Source organism: Carassius gibelio, chromosome A6 (genome assembly GCF_023724105.1).
Source record: "Carassius gibelio isolate Cgi1373 ecotype wild population from Czech Republic chromosome A6, carGib1.2-hapl.c, whole genome shotgun sequence".
Taxonomy (NCBI): domain Eukaryota; kingdom Metazoa; phylum Chordata; class Actinopteri; order Cypriniformes; family Cyprinidae; genus Carassius; species Carassius gibelio.
The window spans coordinates 22,758,434-22,774,293 of NC_068376.1; the positions used below are offsets into that span (position 1 = coordinate 22,758,434).

Sequence of the window (15,860 nt, forward strand, 5' to 3'; positions counted from 1 at the left end):
CAAAAAGGGACAAAAAAATGTCCTCATGTCCACATTTTGTTTTACAGAGTTTTTTATAGATGGACTCGGCTCCCTGCATGTTGGGTCATGTGATGATGTCATTGTGAACCATGCCACAAAAATCAAGCTGCCATGGGGACAGTCGGAAAGCGACAAAACTTACGCAAAGTTCCGCTACCCTCCTGCTTCATCTGATGCGACACACACCAAAAATGGCCTCCTGTACTTCAAAAACCGCTTCCAGTGTCTAACACACAACTGAACACACCCTGACTATGCCTTCTTCTCTTTCTCTCATCCCCCCTTAATTGAATACTCTCTCCCCGAGTAGCTAAAGGAACCTCTGAAGACACTGGAAGTGTGCTGTGTATGTACTGTACTGTATTTGGTCCAATGTGAGTATGGGGGAGTTCAAATAAGTCTGTTCTTTTGGAAACTCTCATAGTGTGATCACACATGACTGACGGATGAGATGCACAGTCATGGCTGGTTAAGATTTTTTTTGATACCTGAAGATGTCGTATTTTTGTGTCTCCTTTCTTTAGCTTTATTTTTGCTCACAAGAATTCTTTAGATGCTGATCAAACCATTCTGTAAATTATGCACAGCCTTCTTTTTCTCCTTAGCCAATTGTGTTTCAGTATCACATTTAAAGGGATAATAAGGAAAAATAAGTATTCTGTCATCATCTGCTCGTGGATGTTGTTTAAAATGCATATAACCCAGCGAGCTGCATAGAAAAAAGGTATTTTGGAGGGTGTCACAGACAGAGTTTTCCTTTTTGTTTGTAGTGGTAACAGCATTCAAAATGTACTGGAAATAAAACAATCCAATTATGCTTATTTATATAAACACAGACTGGAAAACTTTACAGTACTTACAGTAAAAATTACAGTATTGCAATCTGATTAGAGACTTCCAAGCGCATTCACGACATGAAAGTAAGTCAATTTTGACAGAATTTTCATTTTTGAGAGAACTAGTCCCTCAATTGATGAGAAAACAAGGTTTCTTTTGAAACTGAAGAACAAAGAGAAGACAGCCGAGGGAAACATTTTGAACAATGACTTTTAGAATTTTTTTAATTCCAGTTAAAGGGAGACCATTTCTTTGGAACATTGATCGTGTGTTCTTATGTATGTCTGTGTGAGGGTCATCTCTCTGTACGTTTGCACTAAACCAAATGGACTTCAATTGGAGAGACTCGACCCTCAGCATCACTAAAAAGAAGGAATGGACTGAACATCATTAGCAAGCTAAAACCACAGACTATCCAACCTGTCTCTTTCATTATCTCTCTCTCCCTCTCACATACACACTCTGAAAGATATATCAGCAAAAGATAGATGGGTGATTCATTGTACATCAGTAAAATCTGAATTTTATTATTATTATTTATTATTAAGAGTGACTGTGCCAAAGGCTTAATTACTGTCCTTGTATGACTTGATTTTTGTTTGTACTTTTTTTACTTCCTTTATTCTGGGATCTTTTTAAGATTGTATCCTAAAGTACTGAAGCATGAAAATAGCAGCCAGAATGCCACCTTTTATAAATTTAGTTTGCAATCCCATCATAAGCATATATTCCAAAGTTGCTTACTGTAATGCTTTTATTTGTTTGTTTGTTTGAGCGGGATTTCATCCAATGCCAGATTTGTTGGGGAAATTGTCAAGTCAGTTGCTTTTGCCTTGCAGAATGGCTGAGACAACTAACTTTACTAAAATAAAAAAGCAGAATTAATAAACTTAAATGGCACAGATGTGCAAATATAAATAAATGAATAAAATGGTAATTCAAATGTAAGGCTATATCTACATTAGCAGTCAAAATATGGACACACCTGATTCTTTATTCATTCTTATTTTCCACATACATTTTGTCATGAAAATGTTGAACCTAAAAAAAAATCATAATTAAACGTTATACTCTAGCTTTTTTTAAGTAGCCAAATTCTGCTCAATGATCCATTTTTTTTAAACTAGGTTTTTAAAAGACATTCATGAACAGACACTATGTATATTTCTTACCCAAAATTAACCTTTAAGATCAAATGGTCATTATAAATGTGTCCAAACCTTAATTTGTACTCTATATTTGATAGAAATAAATAATTGTTTAAAAAAAATTACCTGTATGCAGTCACCTACTGTAGAGTAAAAGCATGTACGAAGCTAATGTAATAGCTGTCTAATTCAATATATAACATCCTTGTGCATAATTTTTATTACATTTGTTTGCATATTGTTTGTTTTATGTGTGTGTGTGTGTGTTTGTGTGTGTGTGTGTGCGTGTGTGTGTGGGAGAGAGATAAGTGTTTTTTAAAATACATCAAGTGTGCTTTTCATTGTCGCTCATGAACAGCATGAGGCCCTAATGACTGTTATCTGCATTATATATTGAACAACAGATTCTTTAAATAATGTTCAACATTATGGCCTTGTCAAAGATTATACCTGTGTGTGTGAGTGTGGGGTAGTTTTCCCCATCCTGTCTAAAAACAGTGCCAAACAGGAGACTTTCTAGAAAGCCTTAAAAGAGGTTAAGGAAGTGAAAGAACAGAGTAAAAAAAAAGATACATAATGAATTTTATATAATACATAATTCAGTACATAATGGATTTTAATGAGCACACAGGCTGAATATAACAAGCAATGGTGTAAAATTGAATTGAAAACTAAATCTTGTGCTCTTGCTTTGTATCTTGAATGTGATGCTCCTCAAAACAAAACAAAAAAAAAAGGTTAAAAAATCCTTTTAAATGGCTCTTTATCACACTCTACCAGTCATTATACTTGTTTCAGTCCTGAAAAAAACAACTGAAGGATTTAGTCCTGCAATACTTAGTATAGAGCTGCTAAGATTCTGTTTGAAGAATGCTTCCAGTTATCTGCCCTGCATATTCGCAAGGTCAGAAGGAGCATGTAAAAGCATTGGTGTAAGGCTGATTCTTACGATTAGTTTCAGATGAGCTTAAGATGATAGGAGCTTAAACAGATATGGGAATCTGAATATCAGATTTTTTGGCTGTGTATTAAATGGAGAGTTTGAATTTTTTATGATATTTAAAGGATTTTTCTCAAAAACCTCCCTGCTTCCTCCTCACTTCACTGATCATGATTCTGTCTCTTCATCTCTGGATTCTCACTGAGTCTGCATGACTTCTAATTTCTGTTGGGGTTTTGTATCTCTACAGGAAGGTAGCTAATTTTCTGTCTCCCAAAAACTATGGCTGCCTATTGATCATATTTTAAAAGAACAAAATGTAGTTTGCAAATGTCCCTTAAATATAAAGCTGGAAATTTTAGTTTTCTTTTTTTGTAAATGTAAGAAAAAAATAATTTGTTGTCGAATGGAATGAGATAAAGGCTTTGGTGATAACATTTCGTGCCATGTCTTCTGTGTTCCTGAAGAGCTGTGTAAATCTATAGACAATCTTTTAGAATCTTTAAACTGACAGCTTTTAATATTAAAATCCTTAGGGTCATTGAATATAAACTGCTAATGAATACATCTACATTGAAATAAGAAATAGCAACACATTGGATAGCTTGAAATTGTGTCCATTTACAAAAAGGTTCAAGTGCACATACCTGATATTTACAGAATCTGCCAAGTCAAATGCCTAAATTCAGCCTCTGCATTCAGTAATATAAAATTAGCAGTAGCTACAAATATAATTTTGACTTCATGAATTATATCCTGTCAGTGACAAAAAGTTTAGCATATACAGTCAAATACATAACATTTTTGTTATGGTAGAAAATGTAATCTAGTAGGTATAAAATACTCAAATTGTTAACATTGTCAAAGATTGAAGCTTGTGATAGGTTTACAGTTTGTTTGTGTGACTTATATTGAAATGAACTAACAAATGGCCTAAGTCTTCCTTTATCTTCTTATAATGCTCTCTTGAGGGTAACAGATGGGGCATTGTATGAGTTGAGGGAAGAGGAAGATGAGAAACTGCCTTCACAGACTGTCAGAAAGCTGAAAATTATAGGAATGGAATGAAATCAAACGTTTTTAAATTAAATATCAGTTCTCTACAAAAGGTGGACTCTATGTTTAATGAACAAATTCTGATGTCAACTCAACAATTCAGCAAACTCTAACCTTTCAATGGGGCATAGAAGGTTGTGAAGGACTCCAGGAGTGCAGACAGGGCTGACCGTGGCGGTCTATGGAGGCAGAGCGAAAAGGTTGCAGGCCAGAGTTCAGTGAGGGTGAAGTTGTCAAGTTCTCTCCCAGGCTGAGAAATGTAATTCCTTTCCTCTGGAATTCAATAGGAGACTGCAGGGCTATAACAGGTGAGATAGAGGAGATGAAACAGAACATATCCATTAAGAATTCTGCTCTAAGGCAAGGTCACAGAAAGGTCAAGGAACGCATGACGATGATGATACCGTTTAAGAAGTTGCGCTGTGTCTCCAGCATTTGTATGATGTCATTTGCCCAGGTCATTATGATTTCTGGAGATGATGCACGAAGAATAAATCGTTGCATGCTTCCATCAATATTACGAGATGTCAACACCATCCGACATGGGTCTTCTGGGCAATGATCCTCAATTCCCAAACAACTAATCTGTGAAAGATATAAATGTAGAAATAAACATTTGCCCTCATATTTGTTTGGTTTACATTCTCCTCTATTTCTCACCTTGATGCTGTTTTTGTAGATGTATCCTGGCAGGGAAAATCCTTTCTTGCGGTCGATTGGTTCACTGAGGATGACAAGTTGCTCGAAGAGGAACACCCGTCTCTCTTTGGGACGGGAGAGGATGCTGTTCTCATTCTCAGTGAATGTGAAGGTGTCCTGTTGCAAGAGTTTTCCTTGTGCTCTAAGTTGACCCTTTGAACCCAATCAATCACGAGTCATTCGAGTGCATTTTTACCCACAAATATATGTAAAAGATAGATAATAAATCTAACCATAAATGGCCCAAATAGATAATTATTAAAAAAATAATGGACTCGTGCTGTGCTAATTTTGGATACTGGAGCAGTCCAAGGTGAAGTAAACCATTTACATTTCTGCAGTTTATTTTGGTCTCGTCTTACCTCAAAACCCTGTAGTCTTCCAACATTCATCATGTCATTACATCGCTTTGGAACAAAACACATCACCTCTACTGCCCTCTGAGATAAGTGACGAAGAAGACAGAATAATAATTCACTATGTAAACTGAAAATGAGTTTACTCTCTTTTGCTCAATCTAATAAGCCAGTACAGACTGCACCTACCTCAAGATCTTCAGTTTGTCTGCCTGCTTTAGTGTAGCACTTCAAGAAGTCCTGTAAATAAATACACAAACACAGAATATACAGAGAATTTTAGATGAACAGGCTATTTTTCTGTAACATCTGAATAAGTAACACTCAGGTAATTGAAACTCCCACTTCAGAGTCCAATTATGACCCATCATTTTTTCTTCTTCTTTTTTTAAATCATGCATTTTTAGAAGAAGTAACTTTTGAATGAGTATGCACTGTACTTGTCTACAAGCTGACACAAACACACCTTTAGCAGAAGCTGATATTTCATGATTCTCTGAACTGGTTTGATGAGCAGGTCATTTAGCTGCAGTCTGTGACCCAGCTGTTGTCTCAGTTCCTACATGCAGAAAGAGCACAGGACAGGCATACACCTTGACCTCGTACACCAAAGAGTAAACACTGCCTTATAATTATATTCTGATTTTTACCTCATTGAAACATAAATTACCTCAAAATAGGTTTCAGTGTACTCTGAGACGATGTGCTCTGACTTTGGCTTGTTCTGACAGTAAACCACATACATGTTGAGCCTCCTCTCCTTAAAAACACAGAGATATTAATTTCTTAACCTACTTTAAATGGATTACTGCATTTAATGTTCACTATATCACTAGCAATTTAACTTGCAAGAAGGAAATAAAACATAGACTTACATGTTTGATAAACAGTTGTGCCAGCAGGTCAGGTTCACACACACATTTCTCCAACTCCCCAAGAAAATAGCTGAGATAAAAGATGAATAAAAGCAGCAGCTGTAAGAAGGTTTACACAACTCAATGATTAGAGATCCTATCAACAGGTGACCTACTCTTTGTGCCAGTCATAGATCTGATGAATGTTCCCAAACACAATTTTATCCTTTCCCACCAAATACTCTGGCACCCCAGCACTTCTCATTGTAGCCATATAACCCTGAAGAAGGGAGAACATGAGAGTTAAAAAGAATGAATGAGTAAGATCTATACTGACTGAATGCATTTATATGTTACCTCCACTACAAGCCCCAGATCGTCCACATACAGCTTCTCTGTTTCTATCAGCTCTGACAGCACATATCTATGAGAGAGACATAAGGTATGTCAGATTTGGAGAAAGGTTTATAAATAATATAGTTTTCCGGAAACCATGGGTTTGGGTACTATCAATCAAATACCAACATGCTTTTCTCTAAAGCAGTTCTTCTCTCCTGCTCATCATCCTCTATGCTCTGCGAATATATACGTGTCTCGTCACTCAAGTCGGGATCTCTCTCCCCAGAATGCACATTGCAAGAGTGATGCCTTGGGTATCTTGGGTAATGGGGACTGCCAGGAGATGCTGGCCCTGAAAGTTCAGCACAGTCCTAAATGCCACAGACAGAGAAAGTGTGTACAGTTTTAGAATAATATATAAAAATAACACAGATAATTCTTTGTGACAAACATTACCATTCAAAAGTTTGGGGATTGGATTTTTTTCATGTTTTTAAAAGAAAAAACACCAAGGTTGCATTGTTAAAACTGTAATATTTTGATACATTTGAAAACGGTTTAATATTTTTGTGGAAACGTTGATACTTTTTTCAGGATCCATTGAGGATTTTGTAATATTTCAAAAGCCTCTGCTGTAATTTTGGATCAATTTAATCATACGTGCTGAATAAAAGTATTAATTTCTTCTTAAAAAATCTTACTGACTTCTAACTTTTGAATGGAATAGTGTAAATAATGGTCGCAGTGATTTTGCCAAGACATGTTCCTGGATCAACATCTTTTGGATAAACATTACTTTCCAAAAATATAGAACTAAACCTAACCCTACCCATAATTTAAATTATAGGTGAATAACAAGGGTGTAGAAGCATCTAACCCTGATTGTAAATTATGTCCATACCAGAGATCTGTAGGAGCAGGGCAGTTTCTTGGATTCCGCTGGGCTCAGTGGGCTTTGAGTAGATGAGAGAGTGAGAAACATAGAGGATGACCCTTCTGGGCTCTGAATGACCTTTGAGCTCTGACCCTTGCCAACTCTGCCCAGACTAAGCTTTCGAGCTGGGCTGCTCAACCATCTCTTGAGGGCCTTGATGGAGCGCTGTGGTGTGGTAGATATTTTTCTAGTGAAAAGAGGCTGATGGTTGCAGGGTGAGATTGGAGAGAGGTCATCAGTGGAGACTGAGGCTGAAGGTGGATCAGGAGGCAAAGAGACATCGCTGAGCCCTGTCAATGTGTATGACTCTAGAGTGAGAAGGAAAGAGAGAGAGAGAGAGAAAGAGAGAAGAAATGTAGTAGTAGACCTTTAAAACAACATAAAAAAAGCAGTAGTTCACCTGATAATGAAAATTCCTCCATCTTCTACTTACCCTCGAAGCATTCTAGGTGTATGTGACATATTAAAAATTGTCCCACAATACCCCATAGAAAATCTATGGGGTATTGTGAAGAGGAAGATGCGTTATACCAGACCCAACAAAGCAGAAGAGCTGAAGGCCACTATCAGAGCATCCTGGGCTCTCATAACACCTGAGCAGTGCAACAGACTGATCGACTCCATGCCACACCGCATCGCTGCAGTAATTCAGGCAAAAGGAGCCGCAACTAAGCATTGAGTGCTTTACATGCTCATACTTTTCATATTCATACTTTTCAGCTGGCCAAGATTCTCAAAAACCTTTCTTTGTATTGGTCTTAAGTAGTGGTGGGCCGTTATCGGCGTTAACGTGCTGCGTTAACGGGAGACTCTTATCGGGCGATAAAAAAAATATCGCCGTTAATCTATTCTCAAAGTTGGGTTGGGAGCTGGGTCTATACTAAGCAAGCTATGATGACTTTCACCTTGATATTTTATGTAACCAACTGGCTGAGGCCACTGCTGCGCATCGTCAGGAAAGCTTATATTTTTCACATGTTTTTACGCCTTACCGCTTGTCGATTTAAACATTAAAGCATCCAAACACAAGAGGCGGAAAAGCTGAACAGAGTAGCTGGTTACTGGTGTTCAGTGCGCACGAAAGAGAGAGAGCCGCGTATCACGGACAGTTTTTGCGAAGAGAAAGGCGTCTCAAAACACTTGAACATCGAATTTGCTTATTTTTACTCTTGTGCCGACATATAAATACAAAATATGTCAATATCCCCCTTGGAAATTATGCTCGAAAAAACGGTCAGTTATTTCTAAAGTGAAAGTAAACAGTTGAGAAAGAACATGGGATGTATATTATATTGGATGCGTTCATCGTCTCTTAAAGGAACCGCGCCTAATTTAGCCACTGGCTGCTGTAATGTTAATCCACGAAAATGAAAGAAAAATCGTTTTTTTTTTTGTAGTTGTAGTTTTAACAGTCAACCCAAAAATTATTCAGACACCAGAAATAATTTTTGATATATATAGAAAAACTGTAATAATGTGAGAAATGTTGAAGGTGTCTGAATAAATGTAGGTTTGATTGTATATTTCATTTTTACATTGAAGACTATCCAGTGCTATTTTACATTTAATTATTTGGTTTTTGTACCTTGACACCTACAAACTTGAAAAAACGTAAACATTGGTGTGAAACAGGCGTAAGGTTGTTTGCACCTTGTGCAATGTGGAATTAGTTTACAGCTTTTTCAAGCACTTTGTGATGCATTTTGGAAACAGGAGATGAGCCCCTTTTCTAATGTTTTGAGTGTAATAAAGAATTCCTGTTCAGTAAAAAAAGAGACCTCTTCTATCTCACATAAGCATTATGAAAGGGTGTCTTTGACCCCTCACCTTTGCCCTCAGGTATGTGTTTGGGTCTTAAGCTCCAGCTTTGTTCTGCATTTTCCAATTCTGTACTCTTCTTTGAACAACCCTGTTTGTCTTCCAGCAAAAGACTCCTTTCAGTATGTTCTTGCATCTGAAATGGGTAATAAAAATTTGTGTTATCCTCCAGCTCTGAAAGGGCAGAGTTGTAACTAGTTTTACTATCACAGCAGCTATGAAATTCATGTCCATACCTGAGCAATTAATGTGACCCTTGAATAAACACATACCTCCTCAAACTAGACCAACAACACATTGTGAGTCTCAAGAAAACTAACCCCAAAATTCAAAGAAAAAAAACCATATATACATCCCAACATTGACTTATTTGAATGTTTAAATTCCCAATGGTAATTGTCTTTACTGGTTTTATGTTTATTTACAGTAAATCAGCATAAATTAAAGACAACACAACATTTACCATGGCATATAAAAACAATGACAACTTAAATAATATGTCATTAATTTCAACATTGCAGTTATTCAATTATATATATTTTTCCACCATAGTAAAAAAAAAGGTTAAAATATTATGGGCACATTTTATTTATTTTTAATAAAAATCTGTTTATTAAAAATCCAACAATACAAGTGTCTTGATATTTGCCTTTCTATGAGGACCCAAATATAAGCTAGAATTATTTTATTATTATTATTATTATTATGCATGCCTACTATATGGATCCAAATGATACTGTGCATGAAGAATCCTTATATTTTCTGCTTTCTTACTTCATTTGAACTAAACCTTTGACAGTTTGGCCTAGTTGGAGCAATCTTAGCAGTGAACCGATGACTTGTTGTGACAAGTTGGCCAAATTTCTGTTGAAGGCGTTAAGTCTTAACTATAAATGAATCATTTTTTGTTTAGAGAATTTCAAATAAGCCCAAACAGTATTTCAAAAAGACTGCAACTAAAAAGACTCACTAAAAATACTTTAGAAAGATGTTCATGTGGTAATGTAATTTTTGCTGATGTGTTGCTGGTAAACAGAGAACATGCATCCCTAAGGCATAAGAAAAGCGACACAGACCTGCTTTCAATCACTCTTGTTTTGACTGGTTTAAGTGTGTGTGGGTCTGAGTTAACAAAGTGTTGTTGGCATGATTGTACATTATTACATTATTGCTAAAGCATCCAAGGTATTTAAACAAAAACATCAGAATTTTATGAACATTTAAATTAAAAGACATTAATGTAAAATTTCACAAGAACACTCATCAAAAACACATTATTTACTATACTAATATATATACACATACATATAAAAAACTATATATATATATAAAACTTTCATCTTTTACTGATATGGACAGTAGTCCATTATACATGTCTATGTACATACTTAACACTATAATTTGGGGGAAAATAGTCCCCAAAAAGGACTTAGGAATTAGAATTTTATTTAAAAAAAAATCTGTAGAATGTCTACATACTCTTTACGTGTGTGTGTGAGTGTGTGTGTGTGTATGCGTGTGTGTGTGTGTGTGTGTGTGCTCACCGAGTGCTGATCATCCAAGGATGGGAGAGTGTTTGATAAAGACATCAGCGGTTGCTCTGTGTTTCCCTGAAGTTTGGCCAAACTCTTCATCTTTCGCTGTCTCTGTCTCTGGATAAATGAACGAAATGTTTGGCTCCTTGTTTTGTTGTGTCTTCTCTACTGGTACTGTCCTGCGTAATCTCCATTCAGCTCTTCCTGACTCACTGACACACATTCTTCTCTTCTCTACCTCTTCTTTCCACCACCCATTCACTCCCACCTCTCCAACACACTTTTGTTTCATCTTGTCCTCCCTGGGGCAGAGACAGAGTGCAACAAGAGAAAAAAGAGGAAGAGCTCGACATGTTATCCTACAAATATGCGCAGGATTTTATCATTAGGGTTTTTCCTTAGGGTTCGTCTAATTGACTTATAATTAGAACAAGAAGTCAACGGAAGGTGTCCATCATGACATTTATCTACACTGTAAAAAATAAGTGTAATTTTAACTGTAAAATTTTGTAAAAACGCTACGGAAAAAAACTGATAATAGGTTAACAGTAAGTTCCCGTACTATATACAGGGAAAAACTGTAAAAGATCTAACAAAGCATTTAATGTAAATTTACAGTAAAATTCTGTTAATTATACAGCTTTTAGAAGTAAAAAAAAGAACAAATCAATGTATAATTTACAGTCTAAAACTGTAAACTGATATTCCCAGAATTCCCTGCGTGACACTCCACGTTTGAAAGTATTTTGTTTAAATAATCATGTTTTTAAATAGTTCTTGTTATCAGTTATGTACATTTGAGCTTTATGTTACATCTTCTGTTGCTTAATGAAAGTTTTTTGCATTATTTAAGTATCACGTGTGTTACCATGATGGTGTTTTGTGTTTCCATAAATGTGCACCTTCTATATGTTAATATATACTTCTGCTTGTGGTGAAGCTACTTGTGATGAGCTTTGATACTTCATGTGGCTTTCTCTTATACAGTACCATCTTTATTATTATGGTGGTTGTCAGTATTTTCAAGGTACAAAACAGATTTAATTTTGTGTGTTGTTGAATTTACTGGTTTATATTCACATTTTCTTGTTTGTAAATTACAGCTTTATATTGTAAAATTAACAGTTTTTGACGTAAATGTGTTTACAGTTTTCTGTATTTTTACAAAATTATTCTGGCAACCACAGCTGCCAAAAAGTTTTTGTAAAAACAACAAGAAATTTTTTACAGTGTATATATCCTTGTCCCCATATGGAAAAAATAAACATACTAAATAGTATATTTATAAAAATCTGTGGAAGTAATAGAAATAGATAGAAAACATTAATCATACACTCCAGAAAGTAGTTTTAGTTCAGTTATATGGAAATACTGTAGTAATAAAAACTATGCTTTCTCTGTCTTTCTTTCTTTTCTTTTTATATAATTCTAAATTGCTCAGTCCTGTCAGTTCCAATTGTGTAAATTCTGTTCTAATTGTATTTATTCTATTAATTTGTGGGTTTTATCAGTTTTATCAGAGATTTTTATCAGTCCCTTCAGAATTGCAATAATGATCACAAAATAGCATTATTTATTTATTTATTTATTTATTTTTTGCATAAAATGCTTATCTTGAGCCTGTATGTTAATTTATTATGCACAAAATATGCATATGTTGTTGTACTACTGATGCAGGTGTTAATTACATAATGATTATTGTTATTTACTTGTGCCACAGTAAACTGGTACATTTCTGTGGGACTGCTTTATGGAGATGCCTGAAGTTAAGAAAAAAGGAAAAAGTTAAACAAAATTAAACACTTAAACTGGTCATGTAAGGATATTTTTGTCAACAAAGCATAATCCTTTTAATACTTAGTGAGCGAGTTAGAGTATGAATGCATTTGTTTGTCAGTATGAGACAGAGATCTCATAAGAAAAGCAAACTATTTTGATAGTGTGTGTGTATGTGTGTTTGAAAGGTGATATGCTCTGAAAGCCTGTATTGGGTCTTTTCTGATCCTGAAAGGCATTAGTCAGTCTAATGACCTGAAGTGTTAGGGAGTATGAATACGCCCATCTGTAATCACATCAAATACAACAACATACTATGAAGACGTGAAACTGATGGCTGTATTATCTGCAGAATGAGGTTTCTGATAATGACTTAAAGGTACAGCAGCATTTATGAATACCTCTTTTTTTTCTTCTTCCCATTGTATATGAGCTGCACGGCTGTCCTCATCTGGATATTAACCACTGAGACAATGACGGCAACACTGCACTAATGATCGCAGCTCAAGCTGGTCAGTTTCTGCATGTGTGATGTCAATTCACTGTTTTGATGGAAATTAGATGAACTACTGCCTGGATTCTGCTGGCAATAATAGTGCCCCAGCCAAATAGTGATATGATACTGTAATAGTTACTATTTACTGTTTAAAGAATTTAACCCATTATTTTTTAATGTACTGTAGTGTATATTTCAAAATACAAAGTAACAATTTTTTTTTTTTTAATCTTTCTGTACACAGGTCATGTCTCTATGTGTAACTACATCATGAATTACTTCCCTGGTGCAGAGACAGAGATCAGAGACAACAGAGGATTCACTGCCCTCATTAAAGCTGCCATACAGGGCAGGAATGATGTTGCGGCAGCTCTAATAATGCACGGTTAGTAGTTGAACACACACATATTGATGTGCTGAAAATGATCCTTCAGAATGTTGGACTTGTTTGTATTCATCCCATCAGTAGAGAGACACAGGAAGTTACCTAAAGACCCACATAACTAATCACAAATGGTGTTGCTGGCACTGACCCAGTTTGCTAGTTTAGCATCCAAAGTTTAATTAATTAAGTAATTAAAGCAAAAGTGTAAGTAAAGCCAAGCAAAAGATCAGTGGAAGGAACAACCTGACTAGGCAGAGTGATTTCTGACACAGCATTCTTTTTTTAATTATTACTCCTTCAGAATCCTTTTGATACATAATATATACATATTTTGATATTCTCTGTATTTTTCTGTCTTAGGTGCTGATGTAAATGCTGTAGACTCCAACTGTGGTAAATGTGCACGTGACTTGGAACTGAAACAGGTCGCTTTGACACACTGAATCGGTTCAGATTCAGTTTCCCACGTGACCCACAGGACAATGGTGTCATGGATCACATGGTATGAATGGCTACCTGCATACACAGCCCATTCATAGCCACAGCCACACGACCGCTGTACCCAAGCAGCCCTCTGCAGATGGGTAAACGTCGACTTGCTGTGGCTGAACTGATGCAGAAGCACTCACAGAAGCAGCTTGAGGAGAGTTCACTGTGCCATCGAAACAGCTCCATCTCCTCCATTTCTCCATCTGTCCACTCAGCTGAGTCTGTTTCTTTTTCCTGCTGTGCCAATACAGTGAGACGAGGCAGTTTGCTGTCTATTGCTCCGTCTGGAATGCGCACATTCATTCCTCATAGTGTAGCATCAAGGCACAACAGTGTCTTCTCGTCTGGTTGTATCCCCCAGATCAAAGTGACCAAATCCTCTGAGCCCCACCCCAAAAAAGGAGAAGAAGAATAAAAAGCAGAAAGATTACCAGGGGCCTCCAAAGTGGAAGTATAAGGAGGCTAATGACGAGAAGAAGAATGGGAAGAAAGCGCTGAAGGAAAAGGAAATGAAGGAAAAAGAGTTGAAAAGCAAAGACAAGGATAAAAGAAAAAGGAAAAAGTGTAATGACTAAGATAGGCTCTTTAAAACATTCAAGGTATAGATGCCCACAGTTAATTGTGTGTGAGGAAATGCTTGATGACAGAATCTGTGAAGCAATGCAGAGAAGAACAAAGAGGAAGCGCATTTTGAAACTACACTGATGCATTCCTGTCTCACGAAAATCCCGTCCTGCTTCCTATTGGGGAAATTTGTCTATGATCATTTCTGTCAGTCTGTAAGGTCTCTGATTGGATGACTTACATGTAGAATAATTCCTGAATGAATGGTGCATCTAAATAATTACAGACATCATCAGAAGTGAATTGGTCTTAACCAAAAATATTACAGTTCATTTGTAACAAATTACCTATAGTCCATCACTGACATAAATGTAATAATAATAATAATTTAACCACAGTTTATTTGCAGGACTATTGTATCCCACAGCAGACAGCTGTCGAAATTAGGATTATATGCAAAAAACTTCTGTATTGTCAGTAATCTGCTCTCTCACAGTTATGCAGCACAGCCATGTGAAGAGTAGCAGTAAAGCCATGCTGGATTAGAGATCTAGCCATGTTACATGTATTTGCATACAGTAGGCCTAAAAACTAACTCTGTGAAATGTAAATATAGCTATATTGTTTTAGCACATATCTGAGTTTACATATTTTTTTCCCCATCTATAAAATATTGCAACATGTGCATTTCATACACTGTAATGTATATTCAAAGCTAGCTGGTATATCGCAATCACTTTTATATCACTGGTATATCACTCTTTCTTCATAGCAATAGCTTTGGTGTGCTGGATAATGTGTGTGAGAAACACAGCATCTCAGGGTAAGACCCATTAGTTTGAGGTAGTAGTACAGGGAGGAAGTGCAGTTTTTTTTTTTTTTATTCAGGTCCTGTAAAGTTACATTTATCATGTCGTTCAAAGAAGTATTCTCACTAACCTGTCCTGTTCCTAAAAATATATGAACTAAAGATCTCTAGGTTGTTGTGATTCTTCTAGAAAAGTACATATAGCCTATTTTGTAGTGTAAAAACATGAATGATCATTGAATCAGATGTGTAATAATATGCAATAAGCTCATCATGCCTGCTGTAACATGTTGATTAAGCTTCATTTTACCTTTTATTGCCCTGCATTGTTATTGGGTTTGGTATAATTTTTAAATGTTTTGAAAGATTGTTATTTATAATAAGTGGTTTGTATTTTTATATATTTTAAAATGTTATTTATTCCTGTGATTGCAAGCTGAATTTTTAATTCAACAGCCATTATTTCAATCTTCAGTGTCACATAATCCTCCAGAAATCATTCTAATAATGCTGATTTAGTTCCCAAGACACGTTTCTGATAATTTTCAATGTTGCACACCTTTGTTTGTGGAAACCAAGATGCATCTTTTTCAGTATTCTTTGCTAAATATATCCCAGGGAACACGTTAGGAGAAAATTGTTAGCTTGACATTGCTGTCATTAATAACTGTTGTCCTCCCTTTTCATTTTCTGTTTCATTCTTATTCTGTCTCTTACCTCCACCATATGCTCCATCAATTCAGAGTAAATGAAAGTAATGTTGCATTAAACACAATAGTAGAGGTTGCTTGTGCCACCCTTTGGA

At 35.9% G+C, this 15,860-nt stretch overlaps 2 protein-coding genes and 1 pseudogene across 2 annotated transcripts in view; 2 read left to right on the plus strand and 1 right to left on the minus strand.

Annotated features, from left to right (window-relative positions):
* LOC128015731 (beta-1,4 N-acetylgalactosaminyltransferase 1-like) overlaps nucleotides 1–3,383 on the plus strand; it is a 30,871-nt gene extending 27,488 nt beyond the window's left edge. The window contains exon 12 of the mRNA XM_052599812.1: nucleotides 48–3,383. Within this exon, the coding sequence (XP_052455772.1) occupies nucleotides 48–262 (215 nt within the window). The 3' untranslated portion in view covers nucleotides 263–3,383. The remainder of the gene's footprint in view (nucleotides 1–47) is intronic.
* Nucleotides 3,384–3,480: 97 nt separating this feature from the next.
* LOC128015732 (rho guanine nucleotide exchange factor 25-like) lies at nucleotides 3,481–10,787 on the minus strand. Its single transcript, XM_052599813.1, has 15 exons — nucleotides 10,547–10,787; nucleotides 9,012–9,138; nucleotides 7,152–7,492; nucleotides 6,437–6,621; nucleotides 6,269–6,335; nucleotides 6,088–6,191; nucleotides 5,933–6,002; nucleotides 5,728–5,817; nucleotides 5,524–5,616; nucleotides 5,247–5,297; nucleotides 5,064–5,141; nucleotides 4,663–4,854; nucleotides 4,407–4,587; nucleotides 4,117–4,301; nucleotides 3,481–3,990 (listed from the first exon to the last, which is right to left on the minus strand). Exons 1-14 carry the CDS (start codon nucleotides 10,634–10,636, stop codon nucleotides 4,120–4,122), a joined length of 1,851 nt encoding a protein of 616 aa, XP_052455773.1. The 5' UTR covers nucleotides 10,637–10,787; the 3' UTR covers nucleotides 3,481–3,990; nucleotides 4,117–4,119.
* Nucleotides 10,788–12,728: 1,941 nt separating this feature from the next.
* Nucleotides 12,729–14,258, plus strand: LOC128015185 (ankyrin repeat domain-containing protein 33B-like; annotated as a pseudogene).
* The last annotated feature ends 1,602 nt before the right edge of the window (nucleotides 14,259–15,860 follow it).